Source organism: Apostichopus japonicus, chromosome 8 (genome assembly GCF_037975245.1).
Source record: "Apostichopus japonicus isolate 1M-3 chromosome 8, ASM3797524v1, whole genome shotgun sequence".
Taxonomy (NCBI): domain Eukaryota; kingdom Metazoa; phylum Echinodermata; class Holothuroidea; order Aspidochirotida; family Stichopodidae; genus Apostichopus; species Apostichopus japonicus.
The window spans coordinates 32,670,927-32,695,691 of NC_092568.1; the positions used below are offsets into that span (position 1 = coordinate 32,670,927).

General features: G+C 36.8%; 1 protein-coding gene across 1 annotated transcript in view; it reads left to right on the forward strand.

Annotated features, from left to right (window-relative positions):
• The first annotated feature begins 556 nt into the window (after nt 1-556).
• The window catches only part of LOC139971640 (serine palmitoyltransferase 2-like), a 39,155-nt gene continuing 14,946 nt past the window's right edge, over nt 557-24,765 (forward strand). The window contains exons 1-4 of the mRNA XM_071978288.1: nt 557-1,018; nt 3,546-3,701; nt 20,194-20,348; nt 23,522-23,667. Coding sequence (XP_071834389.1) covers nt 749-1,018; nt 3,546-3,701; nt 20,194-20,348; nt 23,522-23,667 — 727 coding nt within the window. The 5' untranslated portion in view covers nt 557-748. The remainder of the gene's footprint in view (nt 1,019-3,545; nt 3,702-20,193; nt 20,349-23,521; nt 23,668-24,765) is intronic.

Sequence of the window (24,765 nt, forward strand, 5' to 3'; positions counted from 1 at the left end):
ATGAAGAGCACTAGAAAACAAAGATAATATAAACAAGGGTAATGAAAATAAAGAGAAAATGCAAAAACAAAAAAAAACTTCAAAGTAGGAAACAAGAAAGAGACAGGACAGTAGGAAACTTTACAAAATAGTAGAAAGAGAATTGGGAAAGCCAAATGGCCTAGATAGAGCGGAACGAAGAAACCCCCACCATCTGGGGCAACTCTCTCCCTACACTTCATCGCTATATAGACGATGACCAGCAGATTAGTTTAGTAGAAGAAACCCCCACCATCTGGGGCAACTCTGTTCCTACACCACACCGCTATTCCTACACTACACCGCTAAAGACGAAGATCAGCAGTTAATTCTATTGCTAACTTTCTACATTGACTAAGCACAACCTTTCCCGTCTCAATCAAGATGAAATTGGCCTACTACGGTACCAGCACGACAACGGTTTGAACAATCATGTACATATTCCACATCCGTATTCTCTGGGTTCACATCCTTGAATTGTCATACACAGAAGACTCCTTGGTTGCAGTGTTTAGCATGTAATCGTATGTGTTGTATCTTTGAATACACGTAACGTACACAGCTGTTGCGAGCACCGCATTTGTATCACGATATAGTATTACTGGCTTGCCCCTCTAGCAACTGGTGCAAACTAAACTTAGGTTGGACTTCGTGTCATAGTGGAGGCTACTCTATTAAACCCAAATCGTTCGTTTAAAAGCAAAAACTACATAGAAACGGACAGAAAAAAATGTACGAGTATTGGGTGATGGAAATGATGGAAGCTCATCATCAGCAGTCTCTCACCATGCAAATGAAACAACGGCGATTGGGGTTTGGCAACGGACACATTTCTGCATCAAAAACAGGACCCTCGCGAAGTGGTGATATTGCTAGGCTCACTCCCAATGGTGTACGATTGGGCGGCTCCTATAAGAAATCGGCTCCTAAGAATGGAATCCATAAGTCAAGATCATCAGCGAAAAACTTCAACGAAAGAGCTGAAACCCAAATCCAGGAGGTGAGGCTACCAAGGCTCAATTGTTCGGCTGTCCTTTTCCAGAATTCAATGGTGCTCAGCTTAGGCTTGGTCTAGCGTTACCTTCATGCTCGCGGAGTTGGGCGAGCCTTTATTTAACAGTGATAGTGTTACTGTTAGATTTTTGTCTTAAATTTAGGTCAATCATAATAATAAATAAACATCAAGAGAATAACAGATTTTACATGGTGAATTTCCACTGAGTTCGGCAGATGCATTATTATAACATTAATATGTGCATCTAAGTCATAACGTCAAATTTTCGTTGTAACTGTACTAGGCCTAGCTAGGTTAATGTGTAACCACTAACAAGTAACATACTGAAAGCCCTCCCTGAAAGTGAAACCAGATCTCAAAACGCAACAACTTTCTGGCTCATGCATGTTCATATTAAATTTTGAAATATGGCTTTGTAATACTAGTCCATACATAGTAGTGATAGTACTGTTGTATTTTTCAAAATATGGTATTAAACCTAGAAAAGCATAACAAAATATGATATTACACTATTTTTCTTTTAGGTTATGAAATTTTCAAAGGTGTACAGTTTGATCAATATTTTTTAAAAGATAGCTAAAGATTTTAATCAAGAAAGACACTGAGGGACAAATTTGGGTATAAACATTATTAGTGTTCAGTGTTAGACATGAAGCAATTTGAAATAATAGTTTGATTGTGAATTTAAGAACATATTCAACAGGTGCTTTGATATTTGTAGAACAGGGTGTATTGTGAATGGAACTTTAAGTGCTGGGCAACAGTAACTTGATATGTTCACTGTTGTGCAGTGTTATCATGTATTAATGTTGTGATAATACCAAATTTAAACTTGACCTTTCCAGATGCAGGTTTCATATCAATATATTCATTATTTTTATAGAGTTATCTGTCCTTAAAAATTATGAGCTGAATAAATTCGCCACATTTTTAACGAGTCCATAGATTCTACAAAATTTGCAAGCCCCGTCCCAACAGATCATGTGCCAATCAAATCTCTCTGTTTTGTTTCTGACCATTAGGCCTCAAGGACTTTCACTTTTTCTCTTGAATGGTATCTTTCTCTCGGTCTTAACGATGTAGCTTGCAAAATTAATTTTTCTTTTCCTTCCATTGCCATGAAGAAACAGGTGTTTCAGACGTTTTCACTGTGGAATCATAAAAAGTGGACAATACGAGAATAGCACTGTGTTAAAATCTTGATCGAGCCGCATGTGTAGACTATATTGTTTACATTTGTGAATAAATGAACATGCTGAAATGGGCGGTCCTAGTGATTTTACAGTAAATCGTTTGTGTCATAAGGGCAACAGAAAATAAATTTCTTTCTTTCGATTGTGATGGCTTTTCTTAATTAAACCCACCTGGTCAGAGTGCATTAGAATAAGAAACATCAAATTTACTTGTTTTCCGAAATTCATCAGCAAACAGGTATTGAGACTTTAAGCTGAGTCCAAAGTATTTGACCTTAATATTGTTTGATATTTACTTGAAAGATGTTTGCTCTCATAAGAATATGATGTCTATGGAATTTCAAATAAGTCAAGAAGTACTATGCAAACAGGAAAGCGTTTTTTATTGTGTAAGCACATCATATACACTGGCTAATGCCATTGAAGAGAAGGACTTTAGAACTAGACATACAAATATTAACTTTTGAACCTTTCAAAAGTTGTAAGGATCACAGAGAGATGAACACCTCTGCGATAAGAAGAGTTGTAGCAGAAAATGTTCCAAACCATGTCTGCTCCTGCCTTATTCCACCATAATTACAGAATTTCTGCTGGCCATTGCTAGTACTTTAGTCCACCCTCCTCCTGTGACCCCCCTTCCCTGCCCCCCTGCCAACTATCCCAAACAAATGTGTAATGTTCAGAAGCCCCACAGTACATGTCCCACTTTGTTTACAAAAAAAAAACTAAAAAAGGCAAACATTTCTATTGAAGCCTGGTTGCGATCTCCCGTTTTGCAAAAACACAGTTTGAGCTGACCGAAGCGGTCGGTCAGTTTGGGCTGACTGAAGTGATCGGTCAGTTTGGGCTGACCGAAGCGATCGGTCAGTTTGGGCTGACCGAAGCGATCGGTCAGTTTGGGCTGACCGAAGCGGTCAGTCAGTTCTACCTCTGCTTAACTTTGGCAAGTTTCCATTATATAGGAACTAGGTCATCAGCACCTGTAATTGGCTGGTTTCATTTTGAAAATATTTACCCAGTTTCAAATAGTTAGTGAAAAGTCTATGTGACCTTAGTACAAAGTGTTACTTAGTTGTTGAATAAGATCATTTTAAAGATTCTACAGGCTAGTGGTGATATTTTACATTAAGATATACTTTTTGTTTTAACATGTTTTCAACATTACATATGTTCTTACTACTGAAGGATTTTAAGTTCATCATGATTTAGATGTGGCATTTTGTTTTTAAGAATTGATACAAAAAGCAATGTAAAAAGAAAGAAAAGAAAAAAATGAATGTTCTGATTTTTATTAATTACGCTCTGTCATTTCTGAACAGACGGATGGCCATTCGTATGAACCTACTCCTCTACACTGGGCCGTCATTACCTTCTGGTGCTACCTTATTCTGACCATCGTCGGGTGGCTCCGAGACCAACTGCGAAGACTTGGTATTGAGAACCTGAAAGGTGCCCAAGAGCAAAAGAATTTGAAGGTATATATGTAATAATGATAATAATAATATTCCACTTTTATATAGCGCTTTATACCAGCAATAGGTCTCAAAGCGCTTTACAGATGATATGTTACACCTGGTCAATGATAACCTGTCCCAAAGACAATCCCTCCAGGCGGGGGCAGTTATATACTGCGCCCAATGACAAGTTACCTCACAGGTACCCATATAACCCCTGGGTGGAGAGAGGCAATTGAGATAAAGCATCTTGCCTGCCCAAGGACACAATGTAGTGAACTAGGCAGGAGTTGAACCAGCAATCCTTTGGATCACGAGTCCGACGCCTTTTCCAATATACAGTTTGATAATTTTCTCTACATACAGACCCCTCACAACAGAAGCTATAAAATGAGAAAGTTTTATACTTTAGAAAAGTCTTTCCTGTTTAATATACATGTATTGAGAGTAAACAGACCTTAATAATGCATACATCTACAGAGTTGAATTTCCCTGTTTTGGTCACACAGTTTTATCCTTTCTTTGCGAGATGACCTGGTTTGTAATGGTGAAGTCATGGTTGTAGTATCAGGCAATCCCAGATAACAGAGTTGTTTTTTTTTGTAATATGTTCTTTGTTTTGTTGTGTTTTTGATGTTTTTATAATACCAAATAAATTGTCACTATTTTGCTAAATGTTGACAGTCTATTTCTTCAAACTGCTGTGTGCCTAATTAATGCTAAATGATTATGTTATCGCCTTATGGTTCCCTATTAGCCACAGCTCCCTCCCATTGGCTATCAAAGAAATGGAAGTGGAAAGCTTTTTAATATTCTTTCCCTAATGACTATCAGAGGATCAAAACCACCAAGTCTGGGTTGTTTTAGAGACCTCTTACAAGGTTCATCCACAACATTGTAGTAGACTAGGTATATAACCAAGAGGTGATAAATAAACTTGAAGTGTGGTCAACCATGGAGCTATAAACTGTTTATACAGTAGCTCCATGGGTCAACTGATCACATCAGGTCAAAGAGCAGCCATAAAAATATAAACTGACCGTTACACTTGGAGTTACGGTTTTTGTGGCAGATCTCAAATGCAGGCTTCAATTCCTGTATTTTAGTATATATATACAGCACAAACTGCTGATTACTATAAAATCAGCATTAATCATGTTTTTCAGTTTGGACAGACTTCCCCTGTAATAAATTAATTATAATGAGGTACCTTTTTTATTTTTCCTTCAATAATTAGCCCCTTCACAAACAATGAGCAATTTATTATTTCGTCTGTCAGTGTTAGCTCAGTCACTGTCTTGTTTGTACATTAACACCAAGGGGAGGTCTCCTAGATTTGAAAGTAAGCCCCTTGTCAAGTATCACTAATAAGACTAATATATTTAACGAAGAGAAAGGATGCCCCAATTGTCACCATGGTGATAGGTCAAGCTTTGGTCTCCTTTGTGTCATCAAGTTCCCAAGAGACAATATTTTGGGATGAATTCTTGGAGACCATTAGAAAATTGTCCAGACTGGCTGTTGGAGATACTGTTTTGTAAATTTTTGTAAATGTAGTAGGTAGTAGTACAGTAGGTAAGGGCAAGTACCCTTAAAAACGGTCGGTCTATTTTGAAACAAGGATGGTACAAATTTGTTTCCTCACCGATATTCTTTTCCCCATTCTATGTGAAGGTTACTATTGTACTGTAGGAAGAAAGCAGCTCATCTCTTATATGTTGATTGTTTGTTCAATATCAATGTAATGGCAGTATTGAATTCTGCTTTGCATTAAAAGCCTTGGGGGGGGGGGGAAGGTCAACCCTCTCCCAAAGCAACCTTCCTCTCAAGGTGAGTGGCGAAAAATATCCTGGTGGTGCGGGAGATTTTTGCAGATGTCGAGATGTCGGAAGTTTAATAAATCAACTGTTGGAGGTTGCTGACAGAGTTGGATGCAATTGTTCTTTTAACATCAAGTCAATAGTCAAAAGTTAGCTTTCATGCGTAAGGAGTATTAGTTTGGAGCGGAGTTCTCACAAGTCCTCATCCGGAAGATCCTGAGTCAACTGCAGAAAGTTTGCAGACCACTGTCATAAAGAGGCTAAAGGACATGTATTTCAAAAGCATGAGGACAATACATCTGCAGGGTTGTGGTTGTCCTTATCTCAAAAACATGGGGACAATACAACACTACTGGTGATCTGCAGGGTTGGGGTCGTCCTTATATCAAAAACATGGGGACAATACAACACTACTAGTGATCTGCATGGTCACGTTTTCCTTGAAAGAGTTATTTGTCGCTTAATCATATTTATTTTGTTTAAAACCTGGCAAAAGTTCTTTTCTTTTTTGTTGTTAACTTATATGATGTGTTGTTTTTTAATGTATGTGACAGATTTGGGGCAAAGCAAGTTTTCTGTTAAAACCTTTTTTAAATCTATCTGAGTTCACTTCATTTAGGATATGGAACTGTTGACTCTTTTTTCGAGTAGGTACAGTAAGTTTAGTTGTACCTTTTGTTGTACGTAGGACTCTAGATTCAGGATATTTACTCGCTAAATGCCAGTAGAAAGAAAAAAAAAACCAGGTGGGACCGTGGGAGCAGTGCAAGAATATTACTAGTTGTTAGGCTAGGCTAGGGTAGATTGGAGTGTGAATGTACAGGGGACAGATAGGAGAGAGAGGAATTATAGATTGTACGGTTACTGGTCTCCAGTTGAAGAGGTTACTTTAGCCGCACACATTTAACTGAAAACCAAAATTTACAACTTGTTTTCATTGGCTATACAGTTCCCTTGACCTACAAAGCTAAATTGAAAGCTCTAAGCAGTTTAATTCTCAGCTTATCAACCTTTGATAGAAGCTCCAAAAATCATGATTTATAATCTCTAGTCACTGATAGTTTTATTGCTTTGATGTTTTTACTGCCTCGGGTACTTGTTGTAAATTGCGCAGATAAGAAAGGCTGATAGGTCTTTCAGCCATCTTCAAGTTAGACAACAAATTAGTTAGAGTTTGAAAGAAAGGCTGTGCTTGGTACGTCTTCAAATTCATTTTTACCACTGTGGAATGGATTTAGTAATTATTTTCTGAAAGTGGATAAAAAAGGTACAAACCTTCCCTTCCTTTGTGATGTGGATCTGCTTAGAGGGGGCATCATTATTGTCCATCAAATTTTAGGGCCTGCTTTCAGTTTGAAAAGTACTTTCCTGTTTGGTTCGTAACCTCCAAATTATTTGTAGACATCAGAGGAGTGCTAACTTAGACAATTCAATGTCCTGGTGAGTGGAAAACACTTTGATGGTGGCAGTGAAAATGAAATTAACTTGTTGAAGACTTGAGTATGAGTGAATACTTGAGTATGAGTGAATACTTGAGTATACTTGAGTTTATAGTTGAGAATGAGTTGAGTATAGAGTATACTTGAGTATGAGTGACCATTATTTGACAATCTAGCATATTTGGGGCCATGCTGTTCAGTCTGATGACCTTCATTGATTAGTATTATATGCAATGTACAGTATGTCTCTAGGACAAAACACACTATTCTTACAACACAAAAATCCAGTGATATCTTATCAGGTGCATTGTGGCTGTTGTGTTTCTTGTGCAAATACTCCTGTTGTTTACTGAGTAAACAAACTAGTCCATCTTTAAAGAGTGAACAAGCAAAGCGAGTTTATCAGAGCTTTGAAAAACATGTGGTCAAGACGAGGTTATGTAACACGTGAGGAAAAAAAAGAAGAGAATTCGCGGGAAGATTGAAGAACCAACAGTTGAAGAGATAAACGCAATGTTGACGGTGTTGAGCGAGTGAAGAGGCAAATTAGAAGATTACAAGTCTGCTCTCGCAAAGGTTCCTTCTGAAGAACTACTGACATAAAGCATTAGAGAGATCTAGCAGAGATTATCAAGTGATGTAATCTAATGATAAATAACAGAAACTTGAACTTTATGAGATACTGGAAGAATTTTGGTCACAGGTGTGGTGAAGCCGTGTAATAATGCAAGAGTGATAAGTACTGTGGAATGTTGAAAACAAGAATATCCTTCTCTAACGATGAAGAATGAGTGGATGCAAGATGAAGGATATCAGGTTTTTTTTTTTTTTTTCTTTCTGTCCATGATAACATGGACAAACAAATGAACATCCTATCAGTATCAGTCTAAAAGTTCCTGGCCCGAGGTCTACAGTTTCTCTTCACAAGTTATCATTATTATTATTAACATTTTGCATGACCATCCTATCAGTATCAGTTATAAATCGAAGAAAAAAAATTCAACCCCAAATTGTAAATGAAATACTGGTTAAGGTAACAAATATAGAAAGCTGGGTTAAATTTTGAAAAGTACTTATGAGCCACAATGGCTTGTAGTTTGTATGCGAAGCTTGACCAGTCACTCTTTTTCGATTCTATTTACTGGGTTTAGGTATGGCCATCAGATGCACAAATCGCTGCTGTACAGTATGCTCTTCCTCTCTGTCCTATTCCCACTGTAGTTATTCATGCCTTACAGTAGTTCCTCATGTCATTGTTTCACTTGCCTTAGTTTGACACAACAACTTGTTCACTAGCTTGCCTCTTTTTTTGAAATCAGATAATTGGAGGAACAAGAATATCAATCATATACACGTGTGTGTTATAATTCGCATGCATTGTAAACCGATTCCTTTTCATAGTTTTTTCTCATTAAAAATTTGTTCAAAACAAAAATATTCTCTGTGACCAATTTCCCCTGCATAATATTGTAGACCAGATTGCACGGTTTACAGCTAGTTCCTTGACTACATCATGTAGCAGAGCAGGCTTCCTGCTGTTCCCAGAGGCAATATCATTCTACCAGTGTCTGTTTTCTGAGCAGGGACACATGCCATGAAATTAAATTCCTGTCATAACATATGGGATCATTTGACTCGGGTTACATTGAAACCTTGAGAAGGTATGTAGGGACCTATTCAACTTTCAGATGTTTATATACCTGGAGGGGTAACCATGTAACTGACCTGTGACCTTAATGAGGTCAATCATAGGAAAACACTGTCAAGACTAAATCATGTTGTTTCAACAGGCAGTTAATACTGTAGGCTTATCCCCCCCCCCCCCAAAATCTAAATGATAAGCCATCGCTAAACAACCTTGAGGATATCTGGTATAACATTTATACATTACAGAAGGCGACTACTGTAAGGGGAGTCAATGGCATTTATGCTGCGCAGACAAATAATATGGTAAAACTTGATAGTGACTTTAGGGGACTAGGTGTCCTTGTTAAGTTTGAAAAGTTTAAAGTACTGTAAGCATACATACTAGCAGTATAATTACGTGTAGCTGACTTGGTCCCCTGCAATGATTTTGTAAGGTTTCAGTGTACCAGCTGTCTTTTATGTACACACAGTAAAGTAGCATTGATATTGATAATGCATCCACATCTAACATCGGCATCTTTCACGTGTGAGTAATCTTCAAAATACCTATATCAAAAACAACTTTTAAACAAAATGTTGGTCTTTTAAAATTTAATGCTGAAAGTGTAAGTCAGCTTGAAAAACCACATGAAAACTCAGCCATATATATCAGTATTGAGTCCTAGATAGCTTCAAGTATATTTATGTTGTTAGCTTTTCAGTTTTTGCATTTCAGTCTAACAGCTATTAATTCAAATGGCACTTAAATTAGTAGAAGATATACTGTACACTCTACTTCAAACTGGCACAGAATATTACAAAGTTTTAATTATGTTGTTAAAGTTAACTTTGAAGTTAACTTTGAATGAATTCTACACAACAACTAACTACAAAAGCTATTGGCAGACAGCTACAAAGTACATGTACTGAATTGTTATAAATTACTTACGGAGGTGAACTGTCCCTTCAATGCTAACTTTTCTGTATGTCAATAAAAGGTTCAAGCATTTGTTAACATTTAAATAGGCTTTGATTTTATTATATTGTTTACCATTTTGAAGCTTGCAATTTTCATGAAAGCCTGGTTATTTTCAAATTGTATTAGCGTAGGTAGGCTGAATTGATCAGAACTTTAATAGAAATATTTTTAGTGTGGTCTTGTGTAGATTGTAGTATGTCTATTGTCTAGTATATGACTATGTACTGTTCAGCTGTTTGAAGGAGTTAAAGGTGTAGGCTAACTTGTATATAGTACAACCTATCGATAGGATAGCCCTATATTACTAAATTTTTGGTTTCATTCATATAAAATGCAGTTGAAATAAATGGGGGACCTGAATTTGATTTTCATTTCAGAGTTGACAAGCATGTATGGAGCATTGCCATAGTAACTAGTGAGCTGACAAGCATGTCAAGACAACTTTTATTTGCAATTAAAGAAAAAAGTAAGGAGCGTTTGAGTGAAATTGATTGCAAACAACCTTCAAAGTTTCACAGAGTACTAAGCATCAGCCCATTGTAACTTTCTAAAAAAAATTGGCTACATAAATAAGGGCATCTTCCTATGTGTCTAGGTAACAAAAGTTAAGATTGTTTTGCCCAAACAGACTTTTTACCTGAGGTCCTTGCTGCCGGCTGATCATTTTTATAAACTTGTGAGTTGTGAGGGACTTGTGAGGATATTTGGAATGGGTCTTTCCCTTTCTGTTTGATGAAAGAAAAAAAAGGGTTTCCTTTACAGCACTATCAGCAATACATGTAGTGCTAAGGGTGTTTTATCTTTCACGCTCTAAAACTGTTAGTGCACTCCGGTGTTAATCTTGATGCAACTCGTAAACGGTCACATTTTGCTTGTCAGATCTACACCTGTTGTCATTTGTATCAAGAAATCCGCAATTGTAGCACTGGGAATGCACATCACACACACATTTTCCTAAAGGCTCATGTCAGTAAGTACTATAACAGAAAAGGTTAAATTAAAAGAAAATATTGCATTCCTTACACAGTAACTGGGTAAGCATACCTGTACATACAGTATGTATGTATACACATACATGTGTGTGATACATGTACATGGACAACTTGTTATCAAACAATATCTGAAACTATTTGTCTCTGTTTTTACTACTACATTTTGGACTACCCTAGCACAGACCCTACAGTCACCATCACTGCTTGTAGGCTTCTGTACGTGTGCAGAAGTATCATACTTAAAAATATATATTTGTTACATATTTAAGTGAAGTCAATTCATTGCAATATATTTAACTCTACCAGCAAAACTTTCAGACAGACTCTTCTTCTTTCTGAGTTGAAAGGAGTCATACATCTCTCTGTCTACATGTAGAGCTTGTATGAGTTCTGGTAGCCATAGAGAGCTGTGCAAATAGAAAGACCTGAGACACTCGATCTTAATACCATACAGTGGGTAAGGTATGTATACACTGTTATACAGCACTGGTAACGTACATCTCTTGAGTTACTATATACAATAATCTGTGAAACATTTGAGGTTTGGTAACAAGTAGCTCAATAAACCAGAGTTTATAGATACATGTAATTTAACTCAACTACAGTAGATACTAGAAACATAAGATTATTAGCTCAAATATTTGTGAAAACATGCTGTTAAGTAGCATGGAATTTAATTTAAACCTGTTGTTTATTGAAATCAAGAATGCCAACAGTATGAGGCCAACAACCAAGCTGCCTTCATGAGTTACATAATGTTGTACTCTCTTGATGTTTATACATGTGGAAACATAGGATTGTTCACTACAGTGTGAGATTCTTAGATGGTACAAATGAAGGTAACTTCAGCTCTGTTGGGCCTATGAAGAGCTGATATGCTATCTATTTATCTGTCAAAAAGTGCACTAATGATACATACACCCACATCTTCTTAAGATTTCTTTACATGTGTACATGCATATCTAATCAAAGTATTCCACAACATGGTCTCCCAACGACACTGGTATTACCTTAATTAACTTAAAGTTCAACATTGGAAATCATAAACAAAGTTGGCGGCTTTGTTTGTGAGGTGCCATGGTCGTGGAACGTCAAAAGTCAAGTAAAGTTTAACGATCAAGTTTCCAGAAAGTTTTACCACACCCACTGAGTAATGTACAATGCACAATAATCAAACTGATTAGTCACTCTCCTAAGTGCTTTCTGCAACTCATGGTAATTAAGCAATTAAGTAATTAACACTGCAAGTACATTCAATTCCTAAAATAAAAATTGTCAACCAGGTATTGTTCATATTGATACTAATCACACGCTTATAGTAAGGACATTTTCAATGCGTACATTTGTTCTTGTTCTTTGAAATAACTTTTTATGTGGGATTTTATTGTCAATAAGAATATATAATGACCTGGTTGATGGTGACCTATGGGACTGGGAAGAAGTGAACATATCAAACATCTATTTAATCACCACAGTCTGTCTTCAATAATGATCTACTCTCTATCAAACACATCATTTAAATCACTGATTGCACATGTATGACACTTTGAAATACAATTTCTCATTTGATATTAAAAGGAAAAGCTGTCCTCAGTTTCCATTGAGCTGCATTGCTCAAGTTGCTGTTATAATTTTTTAATATCCAATTCATTCCCAGTTTCTCCGTTGTGTTGAAGAATTTGCTACCAGCAAGTCTAATACAAGTTTTGTTGTAGCTGTATGCAGAGTCGGATAATGTTACAACATTTTACACATAAATTTTTTATCACGAATCCAATCCATACTGCCAGAGATGTATTCTGTAGCTCCTTTGTGCCCGGTGTTATTATTTTTGCTAGTACACTAATTCATTCGGTGTGAGAAACCCTAAGTATTGTGTATGCATATGTTTTTTGCTTTGCTGCATTTTTCGATTGGCCCCTTAGGCTTTTAAGCATGACAGATCTATACTGCACATTTCAATTTACATTAAATTATGTGTCCTTAAGGTTGTCGTAGGAAAACACTGCAGGCTTTAAGCATATATCTGAGATATACAGTTTTCTAAAGCGTACAGTAGATGTATAATGAATGCCTACAGTTAGTGTAATGCAAGCTTCTGTACGATGCCATCATCCTTATTGAGTTAATCTTTGCAAGTTCACTAGGTTTTAAGTTTTGCAGGTGTTTTATTACTAATGGTGATTAGCTAGAATAAGATTATTACATGGTTTAATATCAGCATTTGAAGTTACCATAACATGAACTACCTCCCTGCAGCTTTGCACTCAGTTCAAATGACATATATTATTTCAGAATGCGAGATTCTCACATTAATGGAGATTTTCTAATTATGCCCTTTGGTTATGATCTGTCAAAACACCATTTTGAGGATTTTCAGGGTGGAGATGAAATGTCTAACGATTTATCTAACGTTATGCAAGCAGCGGAATAATGTATCTGGTTTTTCCATATACAGCCATATGATTATGCTACACGAGACAACTAACGTCCCTACACGATGTATCACAGATGCATGGCAGTGTGTGCACTGAACCTGCATGGTTTCAGTTTATATTACAAAACATTCTACACTACAGTGAACATCAACACCATCATGTAGCTACAGGTAACATATAGTAGATTACTCTCTGACAGAGCATCATAATAATGTCATGTATGTTATTTTACCTAATTAATGTACTTTTGTCATTTGTGTGCACTGCTTGTTAACATACCGTACATGTCCTACAGTCACTATATTGTATGAGCTTTGCTCTAATCTGCAAATTCTCTTGGAATTTAAAGTATGCTATAAAATATGCTATAACTGAAAGTGGAATTGAAATTGGACAAAGCTACCTTCAGGTGGGCTTTGAATTAGAGCAGGTTTTTTTTTTGGAGGGGGGGGGGAGAGGTGAGAGTGGGGAAATTGTTCAAAGCAATGCTAATATGTAAGGTATTAGCTCATATGACCCTAATACTGCACATGTGCAGAACACAGGACGATGAAGCAATGCAAATGAACTACTGTATGACCCATGGAGCCATTAGAACTTTAAGCGAAGGGATTTGTCTATATACAGGTATATTTTGATTTCATGAGGTATAATTAAACTACCTGTGTTGACTTGTATTATAGTACTGCACTTTACCCAATTTAGGCATCATGTCTTTCCATTGTATTTTCAAGACCCAGACCAGTAACTGCTCCTCGGAGAGAGGTTATCATGTGTTGTTTGTCTGGTAGCCAAGATTTAAACGGGAGATAAGTCTATGTTTTGTAACATGTGTCCTTAGAAGACAGCAAGGGACCTGATTATATCAGATTTATGATAACAAATTATCTTTATCTAATTTACTGACACAATAGTTTGGATTTGACTGGCCATGAGTAGGAGATGGTATCTGTAACAGGTTTCCTTCATGAATTATTTTGAGATATTTATTCACTTTTCACTCTTCATTTCTCATCCTTCCAAAGATTTAAACATGGGACTTTTACCTTGTCTCAAAGTTTAAACCATCCTAGTTTATTGGAAAAATAATATTCATTTTGGTTCTATTAACATAAAACTTGTTTTATAGTTGTGATTTCTATGTTCAGACTGAAAGTGTTGAATTTAAAGAATGACTATATATATACAACAACAGCATACTTCATAGCAAAAAGACACAAATGCAAATATTCTAAAATTTACTTCCCTCCTCTCTTACCTGTCTCCCCACAACCTTAGCACTCTCGTTGTACCATGCTTAGAATGAATCGATTGGTAACCTTTTAACACTGTGCGCCCTCTATGACCGGCCCCTCCAGTCAATGTCCTTCTCATGTTGTCAAGTGTAGTGTATAGACCAGTATACCTGTATGTTAAATGCTCAATTTATAAGATTTTTTTTTTTTGGCAAACATGTAAAAGGTGGATTTATTTCCAACTAATATAGAAAAAAGATTTCCCAAAGTAAACCAAAACACATTGAGGTCTTCCTTTTAATGTTACTGCCCTTGATATCAAATTGAAGCTTATGCTTGTTTTATAGCATGATATAAACTAAAGTTGTATAACAGTTCAAGACCATGCCCTACAGTATAGTACCTACTGTACTTAGTTATTGATGCTGTACCATGTCAGTGTACAGTGAAGTAAATTGAGCAGGTTTGTAACATTACTATTAATGTAACATGATCTTTGTGCGTTTATCTTCAATAATCGCTGACAGGAAGGGCAAGAGGGAAGGAAAAAGAAAAAAAAAGTGTTGCCTCAGTTGACAATTTTTTTTAAGAAGTCTGGTTCACAAGCTTGAACTAAATTCACATCCTGCATTACAGTATGAGCTCTTCTTTAATATTGCAACAATTTTGGGTGTAGAGTTTGAGTGCGAGTTCCTGTACAGTTCGTCGAAATTAAGGTCCAAAGTTCATACTCAATGACAAACTGGATGATGTAAGTGGCTGAATAAAGAGATGACTATGTACACACTGAAGCCATTAGTGACTGATGTGTTGTTGTCATTGACTGGATCAAATCAAACAGTTGAGATCTACTGAGAGATGGTAGAGGTGTAGATGATCTTCAGATTCCACGTGCCATATCCACTGGTTCAAGATTGGGACAGATTTGGTAAGGATGTAAGACCTGTGGGAAAGACACAGTAATATTGTATGGTGGTGGTTGTCGATGGTAACTTGACATGTCCCCCCCAAATTTTGTGTTCTGTGTTTATGCACATGTGTGTATGTATACAGCTGGATTCATAGATAATATAGTTGCCAAGTTAGAGTTTCAAAACATTGAAATCACTAAAAACGACCAAAATTCCCATGGTTAGTAAGGTAAACCTCTAGTTTGTATTTTGAGACATTAACATTTACTCATTCACCAGAATTTATAAAATAAACTTCACTGCATGTGCGAAGTTAGGGGTAGTTTTCTGTTGATTCAGACAGTTTGACTCCCAAGCTTGACAAGTATAATTCTTCTCTCTCATTCTGTCAATATCTGATCAAACCATCGATGCAATCACATAGCTGAAGAATGTACGACTAAACCACATAGCTGAAGAATGTACGACTAAACCACAGAGCAGAATCAGCAAGATCGTCATAGACCTCTGGCCTTTCAAAGAACGTTAATTCCCTTTTAGTATCGCAAAGTTACCAGATACAATCCTACAATTAGGAACCAATTAAAGTTCATTAAGTAACTCTTCTCTCTTACACTTATCACAGAAAATAGCACCAAGTAAACTTGAATAAAAATAGAAAAATCAAATCAACAGCCTATAATTATCCCAAAATGGATTTGCCCAACTATAGCTGAAATATATGGGGGACAATTTCAAAGAAGGCAATGTTTATACCAAGTATGTTGAAACATGGCCTTCAGTTGATACAACACGACTATTCCTACTACTGTATATATTGCCACAGTGAAACCATATATGTTCCAATGCACTACATATACATTATACATACATACATATACTATACTCTCTGCTTTCAGAAGTGAGATTTGTCACGATCTGCTATTCTGTAGAGAAGCTTTGCCCTTCCCCACTGCCCTGGAAGGGAGGTCAATGGTTCATTTGTCTGGTATTATGGCCTGTTAAGCACCATCAGCTGCTAACGGATTACCTCCTTGTCTGCCACAGTGTGGTAGTCCCTGATTTGCCCTTTTATAGGCAGCAATTCTTTTGATTTTGGTTGCTCAATATTGAAAGGTCAATACAATACAGAAATGAAGAATGGAGTGTTGATTTTCCTAGCAGAGTGAATTGCTTCAAAATCTTTTTCATGCTAGCCTGAGCAGCTATTGTTCCCTATGAGAGTTAGGACATATTTTACATACCTTTGATTTAACTATAGTAATTTGTTTGAATTTTTTTCTCTGTTGAAAATGTTTTGTTTTAATGTTTATTAGGCTGAACCTAACTGTACTGTACAGCTTGTGTTTACCCCATTGAGCTCAAATTACAGTTAGGTGACATATTTGTAGTTTTTTCGTTAGAAATTATCACTAACTGGCATTTGTAAGGAACAAGTTTCCCTCGTTAAAGATATATATGTAGATCTATTAACTAGGTAAAACAGTAGGAATGTAAACAGTAAATTGCTGTACTATGTTTATTTATCCTGTTAGTTGTGAACACATTTTTGACTGTCTGCGATCAAATGTTGCAATTAGCAACTATTCTGTGGGACATAAATTGACGAAGTAAACTCTCATTCCCGTAGTTATTTTTGTAGCATTTAGTGGTGAAGATATAAATATTCCGATTTAATAACCAATATGGCATGAAATATTAGAAAGCTTTCAATTCTAACTTGTAACTCTGCCTTCCTCCCAGATTGTAGATTTGTCATACTCTAAAGAATTGCCATTCCATGCTATAGTGCTGTGCCGTTTACACGTTTAAACGTGTAAACGAACGAAACATCGTTTAAATGTTTAATAAAACCTTATGAACGTTTAAACGAAACTATGATATCAACTGAAAATTAAATTATATCGATTCCCGTGTTTATTTTGTCTACTACGCGAAATAACAAAACAACTTACGATCAGTCGAATCATAAACCGCGAACGTAATCCTACTTTTGTCCCCCCCCCCCGATGTATCCGGCGATATGAATGGCTTAAACTTGAACGCTGTTATCCTTTTGTGAAAACTTCCTGATTCGCGGCACAAGTGTACTTTATATCGATCCGACAGCGGCGGCGCAGATAATCCAGTCAATGCATGTTCGATCGAAATGATTACAATCCCTGTCCATCACTTTGAACTCTCCGACCAGACAATACCGGGTCGAATACTCGACTTTGTAATAGTTGTTCAAATACATGATCAAAGGAAATGTATTGATTGGAGATCGTAAAAAAAACTCTGAAAATCAGTAGAAAAATTACCAATTGTGTACGAAAAGTAAGTTGGTACACCTTTCAAATTTTACGAAAGATCTAGCAAAACACTTTCGAAAAATTCACGCGAAACTGGCAAATCGTGCTAAATACAACTAATGTCATGTATACAAGGCTCTAGTACACCCATTTATGAATAAACCGTAAGACCACATCTAGTGTTAAGCGGGGGGGGGGGGGGGGGAGAAAGTATTTTCTAGAATTTCCAAAAATACGGAAAAATAATATCCTACCACAGTTAAGTGTATAGCAAATAGCCTAACCACCTCGTCTGTTACGGATCTCACGTAACTACAAAAACACAACCAATTGTATTTTGCGAACTTGACGTTTTCTACAAGAACATGGAAATAATGTTAAGCATTAGTTAATCATGCCGTGTGGCCTAAAACATATTTTATTACAAGGTTTACTTTCATAAAGATGACCATAGCTTGATACTGTATCTTGGCTGCGTGTATCAACTGTGCCTCGTGTATCATGGGGAATACTCTATGAAACGTTTCTTGGAAACGTGCCAAAAATGTTAACAAACAGGTGTTAGACAGGGGATGAGCGCGCAGTTGTTTGGCAAGATATATGGGAAAATTCTGAGCACATATACAGTATCCTACCGTAGTATTTAAGTTAGGTTAAACCGTACTGCAGTTGTAATCTGATGTACGTTTAGTGCGCGCTATTCATTGTTAGGCATTCTAGAAACGGGGCTTTGCCGAACGTTTTTTGTTTCATAATATCGGAGGTTCTGTAAGTTAAACTTTTTAAAGATTGTAAAACAGATTAAATCTCTTTTCATTTTAAAACAAAATACAGCTACTCTAACTTGTCATTTAAAATTTTTCATCTGCTTCGTGACAATTTAAATTCAAAAAGTTGTCAGTATTTTGCATCCTCAACGGCGAATTTTTTTATCGCCAGACACGCAAAAAATTCCTTTTCCTTTTCCGGGGTCTTCGCCCCACCAGGGCCCTAGGGCGGTCCCCTGGACCCCACGCCTTATACTCGGCGTTTTCTCGCGATATTCGCGAACGTTTAAACGTTTAAACGAACGAAAAAACGGCCGTTTAAACGTTTAGGTCTTTAAACGAAAACTCACAGCCCTACCATGCTACTGTTCATGTACTCATAAACAGGATAAATTTGCTTTTCTCGCTGTGCCCCTCTGAAGCTAAAATTAGACTAGAGCAGTAATCCTGACAGCCTTTCAGTCTGCCATCTATTTTTTATATATAATGTGAATAATCACAGCAGCTTTACAACAAATCTTTGGGGAGTTGGGGGCCAAGAAATATCCCAACAGGATATGAGCTGCTGTTGTCGATTTCACAGTTTGTCAGTTCGCATACAGTAGTTAACATATTGGAAGGCCTAGAATTTCAAAATTTTAACCACTTAGTAAAAATGCCATGTGTGTAAAAACAGCTCTTATGGCTAAAATCAAGTTCTCACTGACAGTTTACTGAATTTTCAGCACAATTCAGTTACTATAATTCACAGCGCATACTCCCTCACCTCATATAACCAAGTAGATGCATTACCGTATTTACCTCTCTCTAGCATCTGGCAATTCTTTGTGTGTGTGTATGGCCATCTCCCTTCTGTAATTGCATCGCTCTTCTATCACTCTTGATAATCTTAAATCAATCCTTCTCATCTTACATCTTTCAATCACTTTGGTACTGTAATACGTACAGGCTTTTAAGGGCTGATAATGAGCAGTAATACAGGGCTCACATTAGGTAGGGAAATCAGGAATTCAGGATAATTATTTGGACTGACATTTTGTAAATGAACTTGCCATATGTTTAAGTTCTTAATGTCTGCTGGCCAAAAAATTTCTCTGTTAGTACCGGCAAAGTCAAAATCCACTGTGGAGTCTCATTTTATTCACATATTCTCTTGAATTCATTGGTTCTTAAAGTACTGCATAGTAGACAGACAGTAATTAACTGTTAAACATGTGCCATCAATAATTAGCATAAAATGTTATGCACAGTTGCACACACTTCTTGCAGAAAAGACTCACTTTATAATCAGGGAGAAGATACAGGCCTGCAGTATGATATTGCATAATTTACAGATCATTTCATTGCCTGCTACTACTGTACATGTGCATGCTCAATGCGTTATTATCACACATGGACTTTAGTGTAGAAACACAGTAGGAATATGACTAGAATACTGTAGGACAGCAGCTGTCCTACTGTATGCTGTATAGTAGATACAGTATTGTTGCTGTGCGGTGCCTATCCTTATGTCACTGTAACACAACAAAACAACAAAAATCAATAAACTAGTCTGCTGATCAAAGCATGACCTGTGAAAAATTAATGCCGGTAATTGGTTTTCATTTCTGATGTAAAGAGAGACAACGGGGATCACTCCATTTTTTTTTTACTCTTTTTTTTATTTTTTTATATTTTTTTTATTGATTTAAAAAAAAAATGTTTGCAGCATTCATGAATTGAAAGCCATTCTTGGCGAAAATAATTTCCATTGAGGGATCGTTTCCTATTTTGATAAAAGAACGAAAAGAAAGTTTGTTCCCAAGTATTATTTAAACCTTTTTTTTCACCATTAGATTATGAGAATTGTGAATCAAATTTGTTTCAAATATTGAGTGAAATATTAATTGTAAGAATTGACAAAAAGGTTACTGTATCATTTTGACAAGGATTATCCCACTAAACCCTACAGTGATAATCCCATTAACGAGTTGCATCTCTCAGTGTAATGTTTTGTTCTTTGGCTCTTTCAGGATTTCCCTCCACTCTACCAGGACTTTGACAACTTCTATGTGAGAAATATCTACCTGAAATTGAGAGACAACTTCAAGCGTCCTGTTGCAGGTGTCCCAGGTGCTGAGTTTGAACTCTTGGAGAGAGTAACCGAGGATCACAATTGGACTTTCAAGTGAGTAGATAAAGCAGCACAATTTGAATTTGGTTTCTAACCCTCTTTTTTTTTTAAATTTCCTGTGCAATTGTAACAGTTCACAGGTCATCAATCTCATGATGGACTTGGCCTAGGATGTAACTAAGTAGGGTATTTTTAACCTTTGTACTGTAACCATGACAATGTGAATCTTGCCAATGTTCATTGAAACTTTCTGTATTTGAAACAGAAAACCAATGTGTTTTGAAATTGTTCTGAGACATGTTTTATTAGTTTCTCATTTAAATTTTTTTTTTTAATGGAACATCGCCTTGAAATATCTTTGTACGAGCTGTTGTAATTTACTTCACTCCTCGTCTACCTGTCTCCCCACAACCTTAGCACTCTGGTTCTACCGTGCCTAGAATGGCTTGTATGTGTATATACATGCCTAACGTTAGCCTAATTCAGAAGTACTTTGTTGGCTTTGAAGTGATATCATATTGATCACATACCCTGAAATGTCATTAATGAGTAATGTAGCTCTTATCTTCAACCTGACATAGGACACACCCCACTTATCATGATCACGTGTTACTCTAAGACTCTAAGTGCTCATTCCCCACTACAATTATATTGCTTATTATCCTGTTGACATTTAGAACTGAATCAGAAATGGATCAGGCAACAGAATTAGTACAGAGACTACAACTAGCATTTAATATAAGTTGGATTGAATTATAAATTTATCTTGAGTAGAATTGGTGTGCAAGCATGGCCCTCCAAATAGGGAGCAGTTTTGAAAACTTACATAGAGGGATGGGTCAAAGTCAGAAAATCTTGTAAATAATAACCCAAACTCTAAGTGAAAATTAGAAAGGTATTTGGATACCCCCACCTTAATGAGTGCAACATAATCAGTGGTTGTTTGTGTAGGTCAAATGTCAATAGAGGACAACTTCTGGAAACTTTTGTAATTTAGTTAATTTAATTAGGTCTATTTATACACTTTCCTCATCTGACCAAACTAACTGGTAACAGTTCAGCACTACATCCCCCTCCACCCCTTCCCCCCCCCCCCCCCACAGTTGCAACACTCAATCCTTCCGTAATATTTAGGAACAGGATAACTCAAAGAAAATAAATTGATGTAGATCCATCTAAGTGAGTGCAAGAACCTTCTTGTTTTTGTGGTCAGAATGTCCTTTGAGGTCAAGAGTCTAAAAACCTTGTAAACATGACAACCACTGTATAAGAGACAGTGTTCTCCATAGAAATTAAAGGAGTGCTGATATTTGGTATGTTTGACAATGCCAACCATTAAAACTGGCAATACAAACAACAAATTGTTTACTTTGTTGATATCAGTCTCATACTAAGATAAAAATTATCAGGGAATTGATATGATCATTTCAGAGTAAATAATCATCAAATACTGTCAATGGTTGCCTGAAGGACAACTGTCAGACATAACACATTGGTCTTTGTGGACCAACCAAATTTGAAGTTGCAGGAAAAAATGGGATGACCTGCAGAATTGTGTAGCCTATTGAGTCAAAAGATGGTCAAATACACTTTCATTGGTATAGTCTGTATCTAGGGGTAACATACAGTATTATATATGCATACTGTATTCTACTGTACTTACAGAACTTCTGTCGTCAGGGAATCAATTATTTTTCACATCTTGTGTATGTAGTGTCTGAATTTTGGCCCTTATAAAATACTATGCAATCCTGTATAAAACACATGCTATACATGTTTGCACTTGGGGAGCAGCTTGACCCATCTTGCATAGCATTTTGCTATTCCATAGTACTGGCTACAGTACATCATTCCCCCTGTACTGGACAGATCTAAGTTTGAATTTACTGTATATGTCAACTTTTAACTGCTTCAGAGGGGGAACAAAACCAGAAGGGATGGAGTCTATTATTGTAGGAATGTAGGGTATCCAGGTGGAAAAGCACTGAGCTTTGTCTAATGACAATGGTAGTCTGTCTGGTTGGCAAGAGTAAGAGGGTCACTGACTATGGAGCATGGTACTACACAGTAGCTCTCTGCATGCGGCATACTTCAGGCTGTTTAATAAAGGGGGCAGGGAATTGTTGAAAGGGTCGGTTGGATTCTGTGTCAGGTACTCTCTCTGTATTGTAAAGCAAGTATATACCACATTATAATTGCAGAGAATTTGTTGTAATGTTTAATAACAGCTCAGTCCAGTAGTATAAATAGTACTGTAGGTTAAACTGTAGTTGGAAAACACAAGTTACAGAGGAATACTGCTTAGAATCACTGAGTATGTGTGTTAGGAAAGGAAAATAAAATAATGTAGTTTTGTCATGGACTCATATCAGAGGAAATGAAGTAGAAAAGATTTAAATGGGATTTTATTGGGCTGGTTGGATTCCTACAATCAGGGTCAGATAAGAATATCAAGGGATGTGTAACTGTATTGTATGATATAAGTTATAGTTAATTATTGGTCAATTATAATGTGAAATGTAGTTATGGAATGCACTACAGAGGCACGGTGTGCAGATGATGTTTGGTAGGCCTGATGTTTGGTAATCTACAGATAGATTAAGGAAAACACTTCGATGATTCAACAGTCTGCATGGCTCGACAGATAGAAATTTAAGGGAAATCAAATAGTCTCCACTGTGTTCTTGATCTGGGAACATGTTTTTTTTCTATACTTTGTTTCCCAACTATTCTAGAATCATTCCGATCAATTCCATCAATCCGATCAATTCCGATCAATTCGACTTGAGTTACGTTAGGACAGTGAAAGTCACTTTCACCATTTAGTGAGTCCATGACAAACCAAAATGCACAGGAGTAGAAATTTTGGATTTACTTCACTTCTTCTCTTGACATTTTAGCACTAGTTAGCCCTTTCCAACCCCCCCCCCCCCTGCCACCCACTTCATACCAACCCCACTCTCTTCTTCCTTCCAAATTTACCATTCCCAAGTCTCACAAAGTTTTGCAATTCTATGGTAATTTTGAATCCCCTTGAATTGTGTTGGTTTTTATTTTTCGGGTACAGTACCTAGGCAAGAACAATGTCGCCAGGTACCCACTGTAAATAAAATGTATTATTAAGTTGAGATGAGAGTACTTCATCTGTTGCTTGACGTATTGATTTTATTATATCTTTGTTAAGTGCTTAAAAATCATTGTTTTTTAATCTCTTTCATAAACCACAGATTGACAGGTCAAAAGAAACGCTGCATCAACCTTGGGTCATACAACTATCTAGGATTTGCTGAGAACACTGGGCCAAGGATTGAATTAGTCAAAGATTCAATAACGCATTATGGATGTGGCACTGGCAGCCCTAGGCAAGAATTGGGTAAGTTAATGGAAAACAGTGTGGGAAGGGTTAAGAGGTGCTTTGCTAATATATGCACTTGTCCGCTGAAGCTCAGAGAAAGTGAAAAGATCGCCGAATCAAGTAACCGCATTGTGATTTACAAATCAAACAAAATGTCCCCAAGATTTGTGGGTAACTGTAGCCTATAGTATGGAGGTAGGATGGAGACCCCTATTTTTGTGCCGTTAGGATAGCCTAAATTAGATGTAGGCTTAACGCTGTCCGTACTTCACGAAAATGAACGCAGCATACTACTAAGAATGCACTGTCCAGTTGAACACTCAGTTGTGTCAGGTAGCGTCTAGAGGCAGCTGAGTTAAAAAAAAAGGCTGGCGCCTAATTTTTGTTGTTGTTGAGGCGGTTCATTGAGAAACACTTGTCCCAAGTGATAAATCTAATGTGAGCTAGTCAAGTCCAAGTCTTTCTTAAAGAATTCACCGTATTACATGCAGCTGAAAGGTCAAGATGCAATCAGTAGACAGGACAATATCATTTATAATAGAACAGTCTCAATACTATGTGCCCTTCGGTTTACGGACTGAAAACGCTCGTACAGTGAACAACTGACAAGATGTCTTTTGACACTCATCGAAACCACACGGTCCAGCAATCTAGATATATTAAAAACAATAGATAATGAAATTAAGATCGTTAAAAAGGTAATCATTAAATTGATAGATTAAGGAAATGATAGGGAAGTGAAACAGATTGCAATGCCGTCAGGTGATTGTCTGAGATCTGTGTATGTTCTTTGTTAATCATAACATCGTTTTCAGTATCATAACAACACGACCTATATTTATGCTTGCTCTCACTTCCTGAATGTTGGTTTCGGATGAGCCGCTACGACTACTGTCACTCATTATTCACCACGCTTCTCGCTTACCTGTCTCCACACAACCTTAGACACTCTTGCGCTACCCTGCCCAGAGTGATTTGGTAACCTTTCTAGCACTGTACACCCTCTACGACCAGCTATTTCTGGTGGGGGCCACTCCTCATTCTAACACCCAGTGCCCAGATTTTTTTTCTTAGCGCAATTCTGTTTCTTTCTTTGGATCCGCATGTTTTCGGTAA